At 47.9% G+C, this 18,730-nt stretch overlaps 1 protein-coding gene across 1 annotated transcript in view; it reads left to right on the top strand.

Annotated features, from left to right (window-relative positions):
* Positions 1-18,459, top strand: part of LOC115083580 (oocyte zinc finger protein XlCOF6-like) — a 32,892-nt gene extending 14,433 nt beyond the window's left edge. Inside the window, exon 2 of the mRNA XM_029587490.1 lies at positions 15,796-18,459. Within this exon, the coding sequence (XP_029443350.1) occupies positions 15,796-18,389 (2,594 nt within the window). The 3' untranslated portion in view covers positions 18,390-18,459. The remainder of the gene's footprint in view (positions 1-15,795) is intronic.
* Positions 18,460-18,730: the final 271 nt, after the last annotated feature.

The following is an 18,730-nucleotide window of genomic DNA, read 5'->3' as shown; positions in this document are numbered from 1 at the left end:
ACCAGTGTGCCTCAAGAGGGGCTTGAGTCTGCCGTGCCGCCCCCGGAGGGTCCCGAACCGGTCCAGCTGCTGCCGCCCCCGGAGGGGTCCGAACCGGCCCTGCTACCGCCCCCGGAGGTCTTTGGAATTGCCACTGTGCCCCAGGTGGGGCTCGACACTGTTTCTCTACCTCAGGAGAGGTTTGACCCTGCCCTCCCGCCCCAAGAGAGCTTTGTACCTGCCATGCTGCCTCGGGAGGGGTTTGAGCCTGCACGACTGCCACAGGAAGGGTCTGGACTGCTTGCACCATCTCAGGAGGGGCCTGTGCCTGCCGCCCTGCCGCCGTCCCTGGAGGGGCCTGTGCCTGCCGCCGTCCCTGGAGGGGCCTGTGCCTGCCGCCGTCCCTGGAGGGGCCTGTGCCTGCCGCCGTCCCTCGAGGGGCCTGTGCCTGCCGCCGTCCCTGGAGGGGCCTGTGCCTGCCGCCGTCCCTGGAGGGGCCTGTGCCTGCCGCCGTCCCTGGAGGGGCCTGTGCCTGCCGCCGTCCCTGGAGGGGCCTGTGCCTGCCGCCGTCCCTGGAGGGGCCTGTGCCTGCCGCCGTCCCTGGAGGGGCCTGTGCCTGCCGCCGTCCCTGGAGGGGCCTGTGCCTGCCGCCCTGCCGCCGTCCCTGGAGGGGCCTGTGCCTGCCGCCCTGCCGCCGTCCCTGGAGGGGCCTGTGCCTGCCGCCCTGCCGCCGTCCCTGGAGGGGCCTGTGCCTGCCGCCCTGCCGCCGTCCCTGGAGGGGCCTGTGCCTGCCGCCCTGCCGCCGACCCAGGAAGGGTTTGGATTTCCCACTGTGCCCCTGGAAGGGCTTGACCTTGCCATGTTTCCCCAGGAGGGGTATGGACTTACCACTGAGCCCCAGGTGGGGCTCGAGACTGTTTCTCTACCCCAGGAGACATTTAACCCTGCCCTCCCGCCCCTAGAGAGCTTTGTACCTGCCGTGTTGTCTCGGAAGGGGTTTGGACCTGCCCACCTGCCACAGGAAGGGTCTGGCCTGGTTGCGCCATCTCCGGAGGGGCCTGTGTCTGCCGCCTTGCTGCCTCGACTGGGGTTATGGACTACCTTGCCACTCCTGGAGGGTTTTGAGACTTTTTTACGATTCAAGGAGGAGTTTGGGGTTATTGCATTGCCTCAGGAGGAATTTGGATCTGCCATCCTGCGGTGTTCTCTGCTAAGTTGGGACCCCGGAGGGGGAGGAGACCTTGAAGGGAGGGTGCTGTTACGGCTATGCCTGCTTTGTAGCCGCCTCACCACTAGAGGTCCTCCTCGAGCATGTCCTTCTGGCTGGCCCACTCCTTCCTCCCTGTCTACTCTATACACCACTCTTGTCTTTATAACCCTGTCTAGCAGTACCATCGGCGCTTCAGCATCGAGCTCGCCTGGGCTCCCTGCTCTAGCCTTCCGTGCCTTTGTGTTTCTGGCCTACGGGCCTTCTGACCTGACCTGCCTTGCCTTTGTGTATCTGGCCTACGGGCCTTCTGACCTGATCTGCCTTGCCTTTGTGTATCTGGCCTACGGGCCTTCTGCCTATTGTGTGTGTGTGGCCTACAGGCCTTCTGCCTATTGTGTGTGTGTGGCCTACGGGCCTTCTGCCTATTGTGTGTGTGTGTGTGTGTGTGTGTGTGGCCTACGGGCCTTCTGCCTATTGTGTGTGTGTGTGTGGCCTACGGGCCTTCTGCCTATTGTGTGTGTGTGTGTGGCCTACGGGCCTTCTGCCTATTTTGTGTGTGTGTGTGTGTGTGGCCTACGGGCCTTCTGCCTATTGTGTGTGTGTGGCCTACGGGCCTTCTGCCTATTGTGTGTGTGTGTGGCCTACGGGCCTTCTGCCTATTGTGTGTGTGTGTGTGTGTGTGGCCTACGGGCCTTCTGCCTATTGTGTGTGGGTGTGTGTGGCCTACGGGCCTTCTGCCTATTGTGTGTGGCCTACGGGCCTTCTGCCTATTGTGTGTGGCCTACGGGCCTTCTGCCTGTTGTGTGTGTGTGTGTGTGTGTGGCCTACGGGCCTTCTGCCTATCGTGTGTGTGTGTGTGGCCTACGGGCCTTCTGCCTATTGTGTGTGTGTGTGGCCTACGGGCTTTCTCCGCTCTGCTGCCTTCAGGCTTATATGTTTCATGTTCAATGTTAGTGCTGTCCTGGTTTGTCTGTTCAGTTCTCTGTCAGTCTTGTTACCTCAAACCAGTCACTTATACCTCCAGCCATTATCACTCTTACCTGCACGCTTCCTGAATTCATCCTTACCAGCACCCAGTTCCAGTTTCCTGTCCACCTTTACCTACATTCACGCTCACACATACCTCCATGCTGTTCCAGTATTCAAGTTCACCCTTACCTTCATGCATCTGGTATCGGGTATCTCCAGCCACTATTAGACCTAGTCTGCTTATTCCACTTTCCCACTTACCCATAGGGTTTACTCATTCCTGCCTGCACCAGCCAGTACTAGACACTACTGTCTCTCTCCACCCTGAGACACTCCTCATAGCAGTGTTCAATACATGAGACCTGTGCCCAGTCGTAACATCATCATGGGACTAGACAAGGGCCATTTCTTCCTTCTAGTACTCCTAGACATTTCGGCGGCATTCGATACCGTCAACCACTCCATCCTCCTGAACCGACTGGCAGACATAGGTATTTCCGAATCTGCCCTCAGCTGGTTCACGTCTTTCCTCAGCAATAGAAGCTTCAAAGTTAAAATTAACAACAAAGAATCACCCTCGACTTCTTCCTCACTTGGTGTACCTCAAGGATCCTCTTTATCACCCACCCTCTTCAACATTTACCTCCTCCCCCTCTGCCAGCTTCTAACAGACCTTAACCTAACACATTACCTATATGCAGATGATGTGCAGATTCTGATTCCGATAACTGAATCCATCGCTAAATCACTCAAGCACTGGGACAACTGCCTAAAATCGATTACCAACCTCCTCAACAGTATTAACCTGCTTCTTAATGCATCGAAGACAGAACTCCTCCTCATTTCCACTAACCAAGACAACCCACTGCCACAGACCAACCACAACAACCAGCTCACACATACCCATGTTAGAGATCTTGGGTTTCTTCTTGACAATTGCCTTAACTTAAAGAAAATGATCAACACCACAACCAAAGATTGTTTCTATAGACTTCAGGTTCTAAAAAGACTCAAACCTCTTCTTTTCTTCCACGACTTTAGGACAGTTCTGCAAGCCTTGCTATTTGCCAAAATAGACTACTGCAGCGCTCTCTTCTTGGGTCTCCCCGGCTTTACCACCAAACCCCTACAGATGATACAGAACACTGCGGCAAGAATCCTGACCAACACCAACCGTGGAGAACACATATCACCTATCCTCCGTAACTTACACTGGCTCCCAGTGTACTGTCGTATCCTTCACAAATCACTCACTCTAATTCACAAATCCATCTACAATCACCTATATCCGGACCTGGTATTCCCTCTCAATCTTCATATTTCCAACAGGCCGACTAGAGAAGCATATAAAGGAACTCTACAGGCCCCTCCCACAAAGCAACTCTCCTCACCTCCACCAAAGATCGTTCATTTTCGACAGCAGGCCCAGCCATCTGGAACAATATCCCTTCCGACCTCAGAATGGAACCCTGCCTCTCAACATTCAAAAAAAAACTTAAGACTTGGCTCTTCCGCCAAGCCTCCTCAGATCCCCCTGATACACATTAGCCGAGGTTATGTTTTTTTTTATGGATCTCCGTACCTCCTTGAAGTTTCCAATAAGATCCTTCCCTGATTCACCAATCGTTTATACTTGTTTTCTGCGTTCCTAGGCCTTTTCTCTTCCAGCAGTCTATGCATCCAAGTTTTATTTTCCTTGTTGAATGTAACTTTGTTTTTTTCCTGTTTTATACTATTGTCTTTGGTTCAGTCCCCCAGTTCGATGTAAACCGATCTGATATGGTCTTTTAACCATGAAGGTCGGTATAGAAAAGTGTTAAATAAGGCTGAGGAGTGAGGACGCTACGGCGGGAACTTGCTTGAATTTCTTCTTTGAAATTTCTTCTGACGCATTGAAGGGGCAAGGAGAACTCCCCATCCCCCGAATTGCAATTACCTGGCGCGCTGACGTCATCAAGGGGTGACTGGCAAATATTCAAAAGCCAGCCCCCTGCGGCGCATCGACAGGCTGAGGAGTGAGGAGTGAGGACGCTACGGCGGGAACTTGCTTGAATTTCTTCTTTGAAATTTCTTCCGACGCATTGAAGGGGCAAGGAGAACTCCCTATCCCCCGAATTGCAATTACCTGGCGTGCTGACGTCATCAAGGGGCGACTGGCAAATATTCAAAAGCCAGCCCCCTGCGGCGCGGCGCCAAAGCCGCACGCGCGGCTTTGTCCAGAAGATCTACCTCATCTCATCCTTATAACAACACTGAGTCTGAAACCCACCGAAGCTAAACTGTGAGTACTATATTGATTTCTTTAAACTTTCAATTTACTCACTCCAAGTCCTCCTTACCCTAAGAAGGAAACAATAAAATTAAGATTAAAGTGAGGGAACATTGGACATTGAGACCAGAACATTGCTTATTATATGCCCCACACCAAACGCAAGGCAAAGATACGAGAGGTGAATGCAACATCATCTCCAGTATTTGAGCCTACACAGTCTCAAATACCATCATTCTTCCCACTTGTTCCTAGTAGAGAACCGGTGAGAGAAGCCATTGAGGAATTAGGCATGGAGCAGATGCCTATACCTCCAGCTGAAACATCTTTCAGCCCCGGTGCCCCGAATACTCCCCCTCCACCGCAAGCAATTCCTTCTGATTTTTTACAACTAGAGGATATCCAAGGGGGGAGAGGAGGTGACAGAGCGGAAAAGGGACAGTGTGAATCTGGATCTACAAAAGTTATATTACAGTAATTGGAGAAACCTAGTACAATCACACTTGAGTCTTTGTGGTCAGCGATTAAATCACTGGAAGCAGCAATTTCAGAATTGATTAAAATATCTTTAGATTCAACTCAGCGATTTATGGAAATTGAGACTTCCATTGTTAAATTTGAAGGAGAAGGACAGCAAATGGAAGAGAGGATGAATAAACTTGAAATATGTCATCAAAGACTCACAAAAAATGAAATATTGTATGATAAAAGATTGGAGGCTATTGAAAATTCACAAAAATACCTAAATCTCAGGGTATTAAATTTTCCTAGGTTAGATTTAGTACAGCCATCTGATAAGTTTAAAGAATACCTAATGCAGGTTTTAAAAATGCCCCAACAATCTATGCCTCCTCTTTGAAAGACTTATTATGTTCTAAATAGAAGTGATTCTTCTCCAGATAATAAATCTAAGGAATCATCTTTGAACCTGACAGCTATAATTGAAGCTACAGTAGAGACAACTATTACCACAAGATCAGTGTTGCATGTCACTTTCGCTTTTTCATCTGACAGAGATGCGGTGTTTCGCCTCTATATGAGAAGGAGAATGGAAAATTTTCATGGGGAGAGAGTATGGATATACCCCGACTTCTCTAGGTTAACAAAAGAAAGAAGGAAGAAATTCCTGACTTTCAAATCAGAAATAGAAAATAAGGGGGCTAAAATGATTTTGAAATTCCCTTGTAGGTGCGAAATAACGTATCAAAATCAGAAATATGTATTTTTTGAAACTTCACAGTAGTCCACAGAAAAATGTGCAGAAGAATTTAAATGTCCACACTTCTTGTTGCAAAAGTAAATTTTTGGATTTTTATTTCGGCAACTCCACAGTGTAATGCAAAGGTTTGTATATGGACAGGTCCCCCAACACGGACCCGTGTTTCGCCACCAGGCTGCGTCGGGAGGGATGGGAAAACAGAAACTTTATTATTCTAAAAAATATATATAGAAAACAACAAATAAAAATTTTTTTTGAAAACAGTGGACAAAAAACATAGGGAGCTTGGCAATGATAAAGCGTCAAAACATAACAATCTAATAATGTGCCGGAAACAGTCACAAAGTCAATTAATCATTGAGATAAACATATCTGACAGACCGAACAAAAGAGAAATAGAGTAACAAATGATTAACTTCAGTTATGTCAGGTAACCAAGATTAAAACATGAATGCATAGTAACTCTTCAGGTATCATACTGTATAAGGAGTTGAAGAATGTATACAATATTTAGAGTATAAAATATAGATAACTCAAATGTAAACAGGCGAGGTAATAGAGCTGGCTCCTGTAATATATTTAATATCGATAATCAAAACGAGACAAATGGTCCCTTAAACAAAATTACAAAACTAGAATATAGTACACCAAATTTCACTACATACCTGAAGTTACTTTCAACAGGGCGTCACTGGGAGAGCAACGTGAACGATACAACGGCAGCCATTTAACTTCAAGGTTTTGGCGCGAAAAGTTCAGTAACCAATCAGAGGAGAGGTCTCAAATCTGGACGTGATAGAAAACTATCCATAGTAGTATAACATATAGAGGACCTGAAGGGCAACTTCACAAAATTTTAACAAAGATACCATAAGCATTTTAGTAATCTGTATTGGGACCCTTACTGTTCAATATATTTATAAATGATCTGGAAAGAAATACGACGAGTGAGATAATCAAATTTGCAGATGACACAAAATTGTTCAGAGTAGTTAAATCACAAGCAGATTGTGATAAATTGCAGGAAGACCTTGTGAGACTGGAAAATTGGGCATCCAAATGGCAGATGAAATTTAATGTGGATAAGTGCAAGGTGATGCATATAGGGAAAAATAACCCATGCTATAATTACACGATGTTGGGTTCCATATTAGGTGCTACAACCCAAGAAAGAGATCTAGGTGTCATAGTGGATAACACATTGAAATCGTCGGTTCAGTGTGCTGCAGCAGTCAAAAAAGCAAACAGAATGTTGGGAATTATTAGAAAAGGAATGATGAATAAAACGGAAAATGTCATAATGCCTCTGTATTGCTCCATGGTGAGACCGCACCTTGAATACTGTGTACAATTCTGGTCGCCGCATCTCAAAAAAGATATAATTGCGATGGAGAAGGTACAGAGGAGGGCTACCAAAATGATAAGGGGAATGGAACAACTCCCCTATGAGGAAAGACTAAAGAGGTTAGGACTTTTCAGCTTGGAGAAGAGACGACTGAGGGGGGATATGATAGAGGTGTTTAAAATCATGAGAGGTCTAGAACGGGTAGATGTGAATCGGTTATTTACTCTTTCGGATAGTAGAAAGACTAGGGGACACTCCATGAAGTTAGCATGGGGCACATTTAAAACTAATCGGAGAAAGTTCTTTTTTACTCAACGCACAATTAAACTCTGGAATTTGTTGCCAGAGAATGTGGTTCGTGCAGTTAGTATAGCTGTGTTTAAAAAAGGATTGGATAAGTTCTTGGAGGAGAAGTCCATTACCTGCTATTAAGTTCACTTAGAGAATAGCCACTGCCATTAGCAATGGTTACATGGAATAGACTTAGTTTTTGGGTACTTGCCAGGCTCTTATGGCCTGGATTGGCCACTGTTGGAAACAGGATGCTGGGCTTGATGGACCCTTGGTCTGACCCAGTATGGCATTTTCTTATGTTTCTTATGTATCTAATTTATCACATATCGAGAAGAGATCCCACCTTACTGACGTTTGAGAATTTAGTACAATTTGACATCGATCGCTGTAGCTCTGGCCCTCACTATACACGCTTTAACACAACCAAAGCTGAAAAGCTGGCTATTACCTCTTTAGCATCTGACCAGAGTATAGTGATAAAGCCTGCTGATAAGGGAGGTGGGATTGTGATCCTGAATAGAATAGACTATATAGATGAAATCCATAATCAACTAAATGACCCTACATATTACATGCCACTTCCAGGTGATCCCACTGCTGAGTTACAAATAGTCATTAAAGATCTTATTTCTGATGCACAAGACCGACATTTTCTTACCACTCGTGAAGCACGATTTTTGTATACAGAGTTTCCTATTACTCCAACCTTCTATATTCTCCCCAAAATCCATAAATCCTTGATTAAGCCCCCTGGATGCCTGATTGTTTCAAGTATTGGCTCTCTGTTGGAACCACTATCCAAATTTGTTGATCAATTTCTCCAGCCCTTTGTGTTCCTCAATAGATCATATATAAGAGATTCTGCCCATCTCATTACTATCTTACAGGATTTACAATGTCCCCAGGCCCCCTTTTTTCTAGTTACTTTAGATATTATATCACTCCACCTCGATAGGAGTGAGCGTTGTAAAGGTCTCATGTGGGCTCGTGCCCATGGAACCACCTCCAGGGTGGATGCCATTAGGCCGTGGACTTGTAGGTAATCCCATGCTGTGGGCCGGGTGGCGCGCAGCAGGGTCTGGATTCTGTTCTGTAGCTTTGATCTCCTCATGGGAGTCAGGCTGACCTTGTCTTTCTTGGTGTCGAATTGGACTCCTAGGTATTCCAGCGATTGTGATGGCTGTAGGGAGCTCTTGTTTGCGTTGACCACCCATCCTAGGCTTTCCAGTAGAGCTATGACTCTGTTGGTTGCTCGATGGCTCTCCTCCGGAGATTTTGCTCTGATCAGTCAGTCGTCCAAGTAGGGATGAACAAGGATTCCTTCCTTCCTGAGTGTCGCTGCTACGACTACTATTACCTTGGTGAAGGTCTGTGGTGCAGTGGCCAACCCGAAGGGTAGAGCTCGGAATTGGAAGTGATGATTCAGGACCTTGAAGCGTAAGTAGCGCTGGTGTTCCTGATGGATTGGGATGTGCAAATAGGCTTCTGACATGTCCAGGGATGTGAGGAACTCTCCTGGCTGTATTGCACGTATGACTGACCGCAGGGTTTCCATGCGAAATCTTGGGACCTTTAGGTGTCGGTTGACAGACTTGAGGTCCAGGATGGGCCTGAATGTACCCTCTTTCTTGGGTATGATGAAGTAGATGGAGTAATGCCCGGAAATTATTTCCCGTGCCGGGACTGGGGTTATGGCTTTTAGGGTCAGAAGTCTGGCTAGAGTAGCTTCCACTGCCGCCCTCTTGAGAGGGGCATGGCAGGGAGATTCCACGAACTTGTCCGGAGGGGTTCGAAGGAATTCCAGGTGGCTAGGACCCACTTGTCCGAAGTTATCTCAACCCATCTGCAGTAGAATAGGGTTAGTCTGCCCCCTATGGCTTCTTCCCTTGGATGGGTCGGCTGAATCTCATTGTAGGGTGCGATTGGGGCCTGGGCCCGATCTGGCTCCTCTTTTGTTGTGCTTGGTCCAAAAGGACTGGTTCCTGCCCGCTGGGCGGGGCGCTTGGTAGTTGTTCCTGTAGGGGTTGAAGCGCTGTGAACTTCTGCCTCTGGTGGGTCTGGGAAAGGGGCGCTGGTTTCTCTTAGTCTTGTCTTCTGGTAGACGAGGTACTGGAGATTCGCCCTATCTGTTAGCCAGTTTCTCAAGTTCGCTGCCGAACAGGAGGGATCCCTTGAAGGGCATTCTTGTGAGATGTGTTTTGGAGGAGGCGTTAGCCGACCAATTTCGCAGCCAGAGTTGTCTCCTGGCTGCCACTGAGGATGACACTCTTCTGGCTGCCATGCGTACTAAATCGGAGGCAGCATCAGTGAGGAACGAAAGTGCTGGTTCCATGTCTTCCCCCGGGGTGTTGTTCCTGGCTTGGGATAAACAGGAGCGCGTCACCACTGTGCAGCAGGCCGCAATTTGCAGGGATATGGCTGCCACCTAAAAGGCTTGTTTCAGTATGGATTCCAGGCATCGGTCGTGTGGATCCTTGAGGGCCGCTCCTCCCTCCACTGGAAGGGTGGTGCGCTTGGCAACGGCACAAACCATGGCGTCCACCTTGGGGCAATCCAGAAGCTCTTTGGTTGCTGGGTTCAGGGGGTACATGGTCGATAAGGCTTGACCCCCTTTGAATGAGGACTCCGGCGCATTCCACTCCAGGTCAATCAGCTGTTGTGTCGCCTGTAAAAGGGGGAAATGGTGGGACGTCTGTCGAAGGCCCTCCAGCAGGGGATTCATTCTAGGTTCTCCCTGAGTGTCCTGGCCCGGGATGGCGAGTTCTGATAGGCATTGGGATACCAGGTCCGGAAGATCATCCCTTGAGAAGAAGTGTCTCATGGTTCGATGTGGCTCTATCCCAGAGGGGAGTTCTCCCTCCTCGAGGGGCTAGGCTTCTTCTTCGGAGAAATCCATGTCCCCGTAGGTGGGGCTTCTGGATGGTGGAAGCCTGGGCCTAAGGGTCTTCCGGTGCATATGGCTGGACCCTCTGGGGTTCAGTCTGCATCTTGACAAAGGCGTGGATCCCTTTAAATAACTCCACCCAGGAGATCGATGCTGGGTCTAGGTTGAGGGGCGTCTGTTCCCTGGGGGTCCCTGTCGGTGGGGTGGACCCACTGGGGCCCACTAGGAGGCCCCCGGAGGAGCTAGCGCTGGGTCCCGGGTGGGACTGGCCCTGGCCCGGTTCTCCCAGGGCCTCCTCACAGTGTGCGCATAGGGCGTCTGCTTCTTCGCTCTGTGCGGCTCTGATGTGGCATGCTGGGCAGAGGCCTTGAGCTTTAATGCCTGTTTCTGGAGGTGCCGCTTCTGAGGACGCGTGAGGCTTTATGCGATCCATTGCGTCTGGTATATGCGCGCCGGTGTGCTCCAAGCCGTAAAAAGGCGCCTTGTACTGTGCGCGAAGCTTACGCGCGGAGGATTTAATGTGCGCTTAAAATTGTGCGCCCAAATTTTATGCGCCTATGGTACGTGCCCAATTTAAGATACGAGCCTGAGAATCGGCGCCCAATTATTGGGCGCCTAGCTTAAGATGTGCGCCCATAATATGCGCCCACTTAAACTTGTGCGCTTAGCTTAACTTGAGCGCTCGATTGTACGGCGGACGGCGAGCGTGCGGGCAATATGGCGACCTCCTTGGAGGGTCTCCACGTGGGCAGACCCTGCTCCTCCTCAATCTTCGGAGACCGGATAATGTCTTCGGCGCTTCCCGGTTTCGTTCCGGGCAGTCTCCGGCTGCGGGGGGAGAGGGTAAATACCTTCACCACCGCACTCAAGGGGATGCACCCGCTGCCTCTCAGCCGCGCCCGAACTCCTCTCGCTCGGGGGCTAAATCCTCGCCGTGATTCGGCTCCGGACTGAGGCTGCCTCTACACCGCGCCCGAACCCATCTCGCTCGGGGGCTAGGTCCCTGCCGCGATTCGGCCACCGGACCGAGGCTCTTACCTCCGAGGGACCACGGAAATCACCTCGGGAAACTCAACTGGGGGAGGGACCCGAGGGTATCATCGCAGGAGTGCGGGGCTCGTCTTCAGGTAGGAATTTGTTCTTTTGTTGATTAAAAATTTGGTTGAACGCTCGGAGAGCGTGCAGATAGCTCCTAACTGCTTTGGAGCCATGTTTTCTTTACATAGGGCATCCATCCTGCCGGGTGTTGACGCTTTCCGGTGGAGGACACTGGCGGTCTCCAGCTATAGTTAATCAACCAGATCAGGTTAGTCAAAATTAACCAAAATCTTAACATTACTTCAAAGTTATCAGAATTAAACACATTAGTTAATCAATCGGTCAGTCACACATATATCCATTCTGCTTTGCAAGGAAAAATACTGAGCTGCTGCACTTCCTGCAGGGGTATATGTACTAGGGGCTGACGTCAGATTGAAATCTGATCCGTCTCCAACTGCTAGCAAGAGTACACTATACCCATTGGTCCTGAGTCCATCTGCTACACGCTAGGAAAATACATATAACCCAGAGGAGAGGAGAAAGGGGGAGATTTTAGAGACCCTTACATACCTGAAAGGTAATAATGCTCAAGAAGTAAACTTCTTTTGAATGGAAAATAATTTATAGAGCAAATGTTCCAAGGGAGGAGACTAGGAATAATATCAAGAGATATTTTTTGTTCACAGAAAGTGTGGTGGATACCTGGAATTACCTCAAGGAAGTGTTGGAGATGAAAACTGTAACAGAAGATAAAAAATAACAGTGGGATAAACACACAAGAGAGAGAGAATGAGAGATAAGAGGTCAGGAACATAGGCGAGCTTGCTGCAAACAGAGCGGATACTCCATAGATAAAACCTGAGGGGGAGAAGAGGGAGGAGAGTGGAGGTAGGATAAGCTTGGAGGGGAAGGACTGAGATTGACATCCAGAAAAGGGCAGGTGTGATGACAGTAAAGACAATGAGATTCACTTAGGGTGAGAGGTGATGGCTTAATGAGAGGAAGAAAACTTTGTAAAGCAATGGACAAGGAAGAAGACAGAATGGCCGAGGAAGTGGAGAATATGAGAGGCTGACAGGCATTTGATGTTCCCAATGGACAGAAGTGGGGAATGAGATTGGGTAGGGTTAGCGTAAGGAAGAGGAAGGAGAATTGATCCGTAGGTAGGGGACAAGGGAAAAATGGCCATGAGACAGCTAGAAGTATGCAGACAAGCTGAAACCTCCCTATTATATCAGTGCATGGCTAAGTATGTCAGACAGTCATGAAGCAAGGTCAGACCTCTTGTATCCTGCTGTTCATATTCAGCTAATTGCAAAACAAGAATGCACGCGACCATACATGCACGTGGGAGCGAGTGAGCAAAGATACACTGGAGTTTTAAATCATGTGCACAAGTACATGTGTATGATGTAAAATATGCCTAGCATGTGTACTCAAGCAAATGTAAAGCATGTAAAGATATCGGGTTTAACGCATATACCGAAAGGAAAATTGGTTTGTACCTGCTAATTTTCGTTCCTGTAGTACCAAGGATCAGTTCAGACCTTTGGGTTGTGTTTCACTTCCAGCAGGTGGAGTCAGAGAAAAAAAAACCCCTCTTAACTTGGTGTGCCACCTGCGATCCTTCAGTATTATCGATACCATAGCAGAAGAAGAAAAAATTAGAGGATAAAAACTCCAAATGTAATAACCAATGGCTACATCAAATTTGCGCAGTCAAAAAAAAACGTAGAACCGCAGAACATATGTACAAGAAAGGACACTTCCATACGCCATGCGAATGACTAACACAGTAAAGAATTCTGCAGATTGAAAATCACAATACGTAACGGACTCTCCAAGCTCCAAGGGCGGGCGTCTGAACTGATCCTTGGTGCTACAGGAACGAAAATTAGCAGAACTACACCGTACATTTACCTCTACCGACCAGAGTCCGGACCCAGCTACGGTGGTGGTTACAGTCCAACCACATGAGCCGGGGATCAAGAATATCCTCCCCAACCTGGATCCTGCTCACCACAGATGCCAGCCTACACGGATGGGGAGCACACTGTGAAGAGCTAACCTCCCAAGGGTGGTGGAACGAGGTCAAGTTGGGGTGGAACATCAACCGCCTAGAGGCACGGGCAGTCAGGTTAGCCTGCCTACGATTTGCTCACAGACTTCGAAACAAAGCGGTCAGAGTGATGTCGGACAACGCCACCACGGTGGCCTACATCAACAGGCAAGGCGGAACCAGAAGCCAACAGGTATCCTTAGAAATAGCCCCCCTCATGTCCTGGATGGAAACAAATCTCCAGGACATCTCCGCCGTCCACATCGCCGGGAAGGACAACACCACGGCAGACTTCCTCAGCAGGGAAAGTCTAAACCCGGGAGAATGGAAGCTGTCAACCACAGCCTTCAAGATGATAGTGGATCGGTGGGGGACTCCGGACATGGATCTACTAGCAAACAGATCCAACGCTCAAGTACACAGATACTTCAGTCGCAGGCGAGACCCGCAGTCTCAGGGGATCGACGCTTTGGTACAGGCTTGGCCACCGGGGACCCTTCTATACGCCTTTCCCCCATGGCCCCTGCTGGGCGCAATCATCCACAAGATTCAATGACACGGGTCTGGTTCTTCTGGTTGCCCCGGACTGGCCAAGAAGACCCTGGTACGCAGACATGAGAAGACTACTGGCAGGGGACCCTCTACCCCTGCCCCCACCCAGGGACACACTACAACAAGGTCCCATCCTCCACGAGGACCCAGCTCAATTCTCTCTTACGGTCTGGCCATTGAGAGGGCCCGACTAAGGAAGAAGGGATACTCGGGGGCAGTAATAGATACCCTCCTCCGAGCACGCAAATTCTCCACATCATTAACATACATAAGAATCTGGAGAGTATTTGAGGCCTGGTGCGAAGACCACAACATCAAACCTCACTCCTCTAAAGTCCCCACAATTTTGGAATTCCTACAAGATGGACTTCAGAAGGGACTGTCCCTCAACTCAATCAAGGTACAGGTCACAGCGCTGTCATGCTATGGCCCCAGGAATGAGGGCGACAGCATAGCCGCGCACCCAGACATTTTACAATTCCTGAAAGGGGTCAAACATATTCACCCACCGCTAAAGTGGCCAGTACCCCTGTGGAACCTCAATCTAGTCCTGGAATTCCTAGCAGGACCCGCCTTCAGACCTCTCCGAGGCCTGCCTCTCCGTCTACTAACCCTAAAGATGGTGTTCTTGCTGGCCGTGTGCTCGGCCCGCTGCATTTCAGAACTAGAAGCACTGTCCTGCCGTGATCCATTCCTCAGAATCCCCCCGGGGACCATCCACCTACACACGGTCCCCTCCTTCCTCCCCAAAGTGGTCTCACACTTCCACCTCAACCAAACCATCTCATTGCCAACGATGGAAGGTCTGAAGAAGTCGGAAGAAGGCCGATCTCTGCCATCTCGACATTGGCAGACTCCTATCCAGATACCTGGAAATGTCAGAACCAGTACGAAAGACGGACCACCTGTTCGTCCTTCACAGCGGGAAGAAACAAGGGGAAGCGGCTTCATGGGCGACCATTGCTCGATGGATCAAAGAAGCTTTACTCTATGTACATAGGCGGCCTATGTAGAAGCGGGAAAACCACCACCTCTACAGGTCAAGGCCCACTCTATCAGAACTCAGGTGGTCTCCTGGGCAGAAACTAGAATGCTGTCACCTGCCGAGATCTGCAGGGCGGCAACGTGGTCCTCCATTCATACCTTCTCCAGATTCTACCGTCTGGATGTTCAGGCTCGGGAGGACACAGCCTTTGCAAGAGCAATCCTAAGTGGACCAGGGGCAGCCTCCCACCCAGTTCGGGAGTAGTTTTTATACATCCCATTGTCCTGAGTCCATCTGCTACACGCTAGGAAATGGAGAAATTACTTACCTGATAATTTCGTTTTCCTTAGTGTAGACAGATGGACTCAGCAGCCCACCCTCGGCTGCCGTTATACATGGTTATTCATCAAATCAAGGTAAGCCATGTTTTACTTACATAGGGTATCCACCCTGCCGAGTGTCGACGCTTTCCGGTGGAGGACACTGGCGGTCTCCAGCTATAGTTAACCAACCTGTTCAGGTTAGTCAAAATTAACCAAAATCTTAACATTACTTCAAAGTTATCAGAATTAAACACATCAAGTTAATCAATCGGTCAGTCACACATATATTCATATTGCTTTGCAAGGAAGAATACTGATCTGCTGCACTTCCTGCAGGGGTATATGTACTGGGTGCTGACGTCAGATTGAAATCTGATCCGTCTCCAACTGCTAGCATGAGTACACTATACCCATTGGTCCTGAGTCCATCTGTCTACACTAAGGAAAACGAAATTATCAGGTAAGTAATTTCTCCAATAATGGGGTCTGCACATATATATATGTGCAGACCCCATTGTTAAATGTTTTTCATGGTCACCGGTGGTTGGTCAGGAATGTCCACTTCTATCACTGTGTGACATTGCAAGAGCAGTGATTATAGGATAAGAGATCGAGATCCATTTGCATGGTCACTAATGCATGATTAATGTCCTCTTCTATCAACAGCAAGTGATGAGGTCACACAGCACATAAAGGAGGAAAATCAAGAAGAACGTCCTGTGGAAGGACTGTTTCCAAGAGAATCAGGAAATGTCTTTGAGAATGTTTCGCAGGGGTCTGAGAGGAGAAACACAAGGAATAGTCAGCAGGAGTCAGAGAAGAAGCAGAGAGAGCTTGCAGGAGACTCAAGGGATGGAGTCACTGCATGTGAGATGGAGGTCAAAGTCATCCTTGAGCACCAGAGACACGTGAGCACAGAGAGCCCCTTCCAGCGCAATAACAGTGATCAAAAGACTTCTGAACTTCACCAGAGGGAGGTGAAAGGGAAGAAATCCTTTCTGTGTGACTCCTATGGTAAAAGCTTTGCTAAGGAATTACATCAGCAATCCCACCCCCTCCCCCCATTATTTCTATGCAATGAAAGTGGGAACACTTTCAGTCAGAAGAAAAATCTGAAAGTGCACTTACCCCTCCATAAACTAGAGCCTCCCTTCCCCTGCAATGATTGGAGGAAAAATTTAATTAGTAAGTATAAGATAAAATTACAGCACAGAATCCGCACTGGAGCAAGACCCTTCTTTTGCACTAAAGGTGGAAAATGTTTTGTTAGGAAAAAAAGCCTCACCCAACACCAGCAAGTCCACACTGGAAACAAACCCTTTACCTGCACGGAGTGTGGGAAAAGCTTCCACCATAAGGATACGCTAATGTTGCACCAGCGTATGCACATAGGAGAGAGACCATTCTCCTGTACTGAATGTGGAAAATGTTTCAATAGCAAAATACGCCTCTCCGAACACCAGAAAATCCACGAAGGTGAAAGACCATATATCTGTACTGAATGTAATAAAAGCTTCTCTGTGAAGAGTGCCCTGACAAGTCACGTGAGAATCCACACAAGGGAGCGACCATTCTCATGTAGTGAATGTAATAAAAGCTTCTCTGTGAAGAATGCCCTCACAGTGCACATGAGAATCCACACAGGGGAGCGACCATTCTCATGTAGTGAATGTAATAAAAGCTTCTCTGTGAAGAGTGCCCTCACAAGACACATGAGAATACACACAGGGGAGCGACCATTCTCATGTAGTGCATGTAATAAAAGCTTCCCTGTGAAGGGTGCTCTCACAAGTCACGTGAGAGTCCACACAGGTGAGCGACCATTCTCATGTAGTGAATGTAATAAAAGCTTCATACAGAAGGTTAACCTCACAAGTCACATGAGAATCCACACAGGGGAGCAACCATTCGCATGTAGAGAATGTAATAAAAGCTTCCCTGTGAAAGGTGAACTCACAAAACACATGAGAATGCACACAGGGGAGCTACCATTCTCATGTAATGAATGTAATAAAAGCTTCCCTGTGAAGATTAGCCTCATTAGACACATGAGAATCCACACAGGAAAGAGACTATTCTCATGTAGTGAATGCAATAAAAGCTTCCTTGTGAAGATTAGCCTCATTAGACACATGAGAATCCACACAGGGGAGGGACTATTCTCATGTAGTGAATGTAATAAAAGCTTCCCTGTGAAAGGTGAACTCACAAAACACATGAGAATGCACACAGGGGAGCTACCATTCTCATGTAATGAATGTAATAAAAGCTTCCCTGTGAAGATTAGCCTCATTAGACACATGAGAATCCACACAGGAAAGAGACTATTCTCATGTAGTGAATGCAATAAAAGCTTCCTTGTGAAGATTAGCCTCATTAGACACATGAGAATCCACACAGGGGAGGGACTATTCTCATGTAGTGAATGTAATAAAAGCTTCCTTGTGAAGATTAGCCTCATTAGACACATGAGAATCCACACAGGGGAGCGACCATTCTCATGTAGTGAATGTAATAAAAGCTTCTCTGTGAAGTGTGCTCTCACAAGTCACGTGAGAATCCACACAGGGGAGCAACCACTCTCATGTAGTGAATGTAATAAAAGCTTCACACAGAATAGTACCCTCATAAATCACATGAGAATCCACACAGGTGAGCGACCATTCTCATGTAGTGAATGTAATAAAAGCTTCACACAGAAGGGTAACCTCACAAGTCACATGAGAATCCACACCGGTGAGAGACTATTCTCATGTAGTGAATGTAATAAAAGCTACGCAGTGAAGGGTGCTCTCATAAAACACATGAGAATCCACACAGGGGAGCTACCATTCTCATGTAGTGAATGTAATAAAAGATTCACTGAGAAGTGTATCCTCACAAAACACATGAGAATCCACACAGGTGAGCGACCATTCTCATGTAGTGAATGTAATAAAAGCTTCTCTGTGAAGTGTGCTCTCACAAGTCACGTGAGAATCCACACAGGGGAGCAACCACTCTCATGTAGTGAATGTAATAAAAGCTTCACACAGAATAGTACCCTCATAAATCACATGAGAATCCACACAGGTGAGCGACCATTCTCATGTAGTGAATGTAATAAAAGCTTCACACAGAAGGGTAACCTCACAAGTCACATGAGAATCCACACCGGTGAGAGACTTTTCTCATGTAGTAAATGTAATAAAAGCTACGCAGTGAAGGGTACTCTCACAAAACACATGAGAATCCACACAAAGGAGCGACCACTCATGTAGTGAATGTAATAAAAGCTTCACACAGAAGGGTGCCTTCACAAGTCACATGAGAATCCACACAAAGGAGCGACCACTCATGTAGTGAATGTAATAAAAGCTTCACACAGAAGGGTGCCCTCACAAGTCACATGAGAATCCACACAGGGAAGCAACCATTCTCATGTAGTGAATGTAATAACATTTAAGACTAATAGGAGAAAATTCTTTTTCACTCAACGCACAATAAAGCTCTGGAATTTGTTGCCAGAGGATGTGGTTAGTGCAGTTAGTATAGCTGAGTTCAAAAAAGGTTACTAGCAATGGTAACATGGAATAGATATAGTTTTTGGGTACTTGCCAGT

The sequence above is a fragment of the Rhinatrema bivittatum genome, chromosome 2 (genome assembly GCF_901001135.1).
Source record: "Rhinatrema bivittatum chromosome 2, aRhiBiv1.1, whole genome shotgun sequence".
Classification (NCBI taxonomy): Eukaryota; Metazoa; Chordata; class Amphibia; order Gymnophiona; family Rhinatrematidae; genus Rhinatrema; species Rhinatrema bivittatum.
This window is presented reverse-complemented; position numbering and strand designations above follow the sequence as displayed.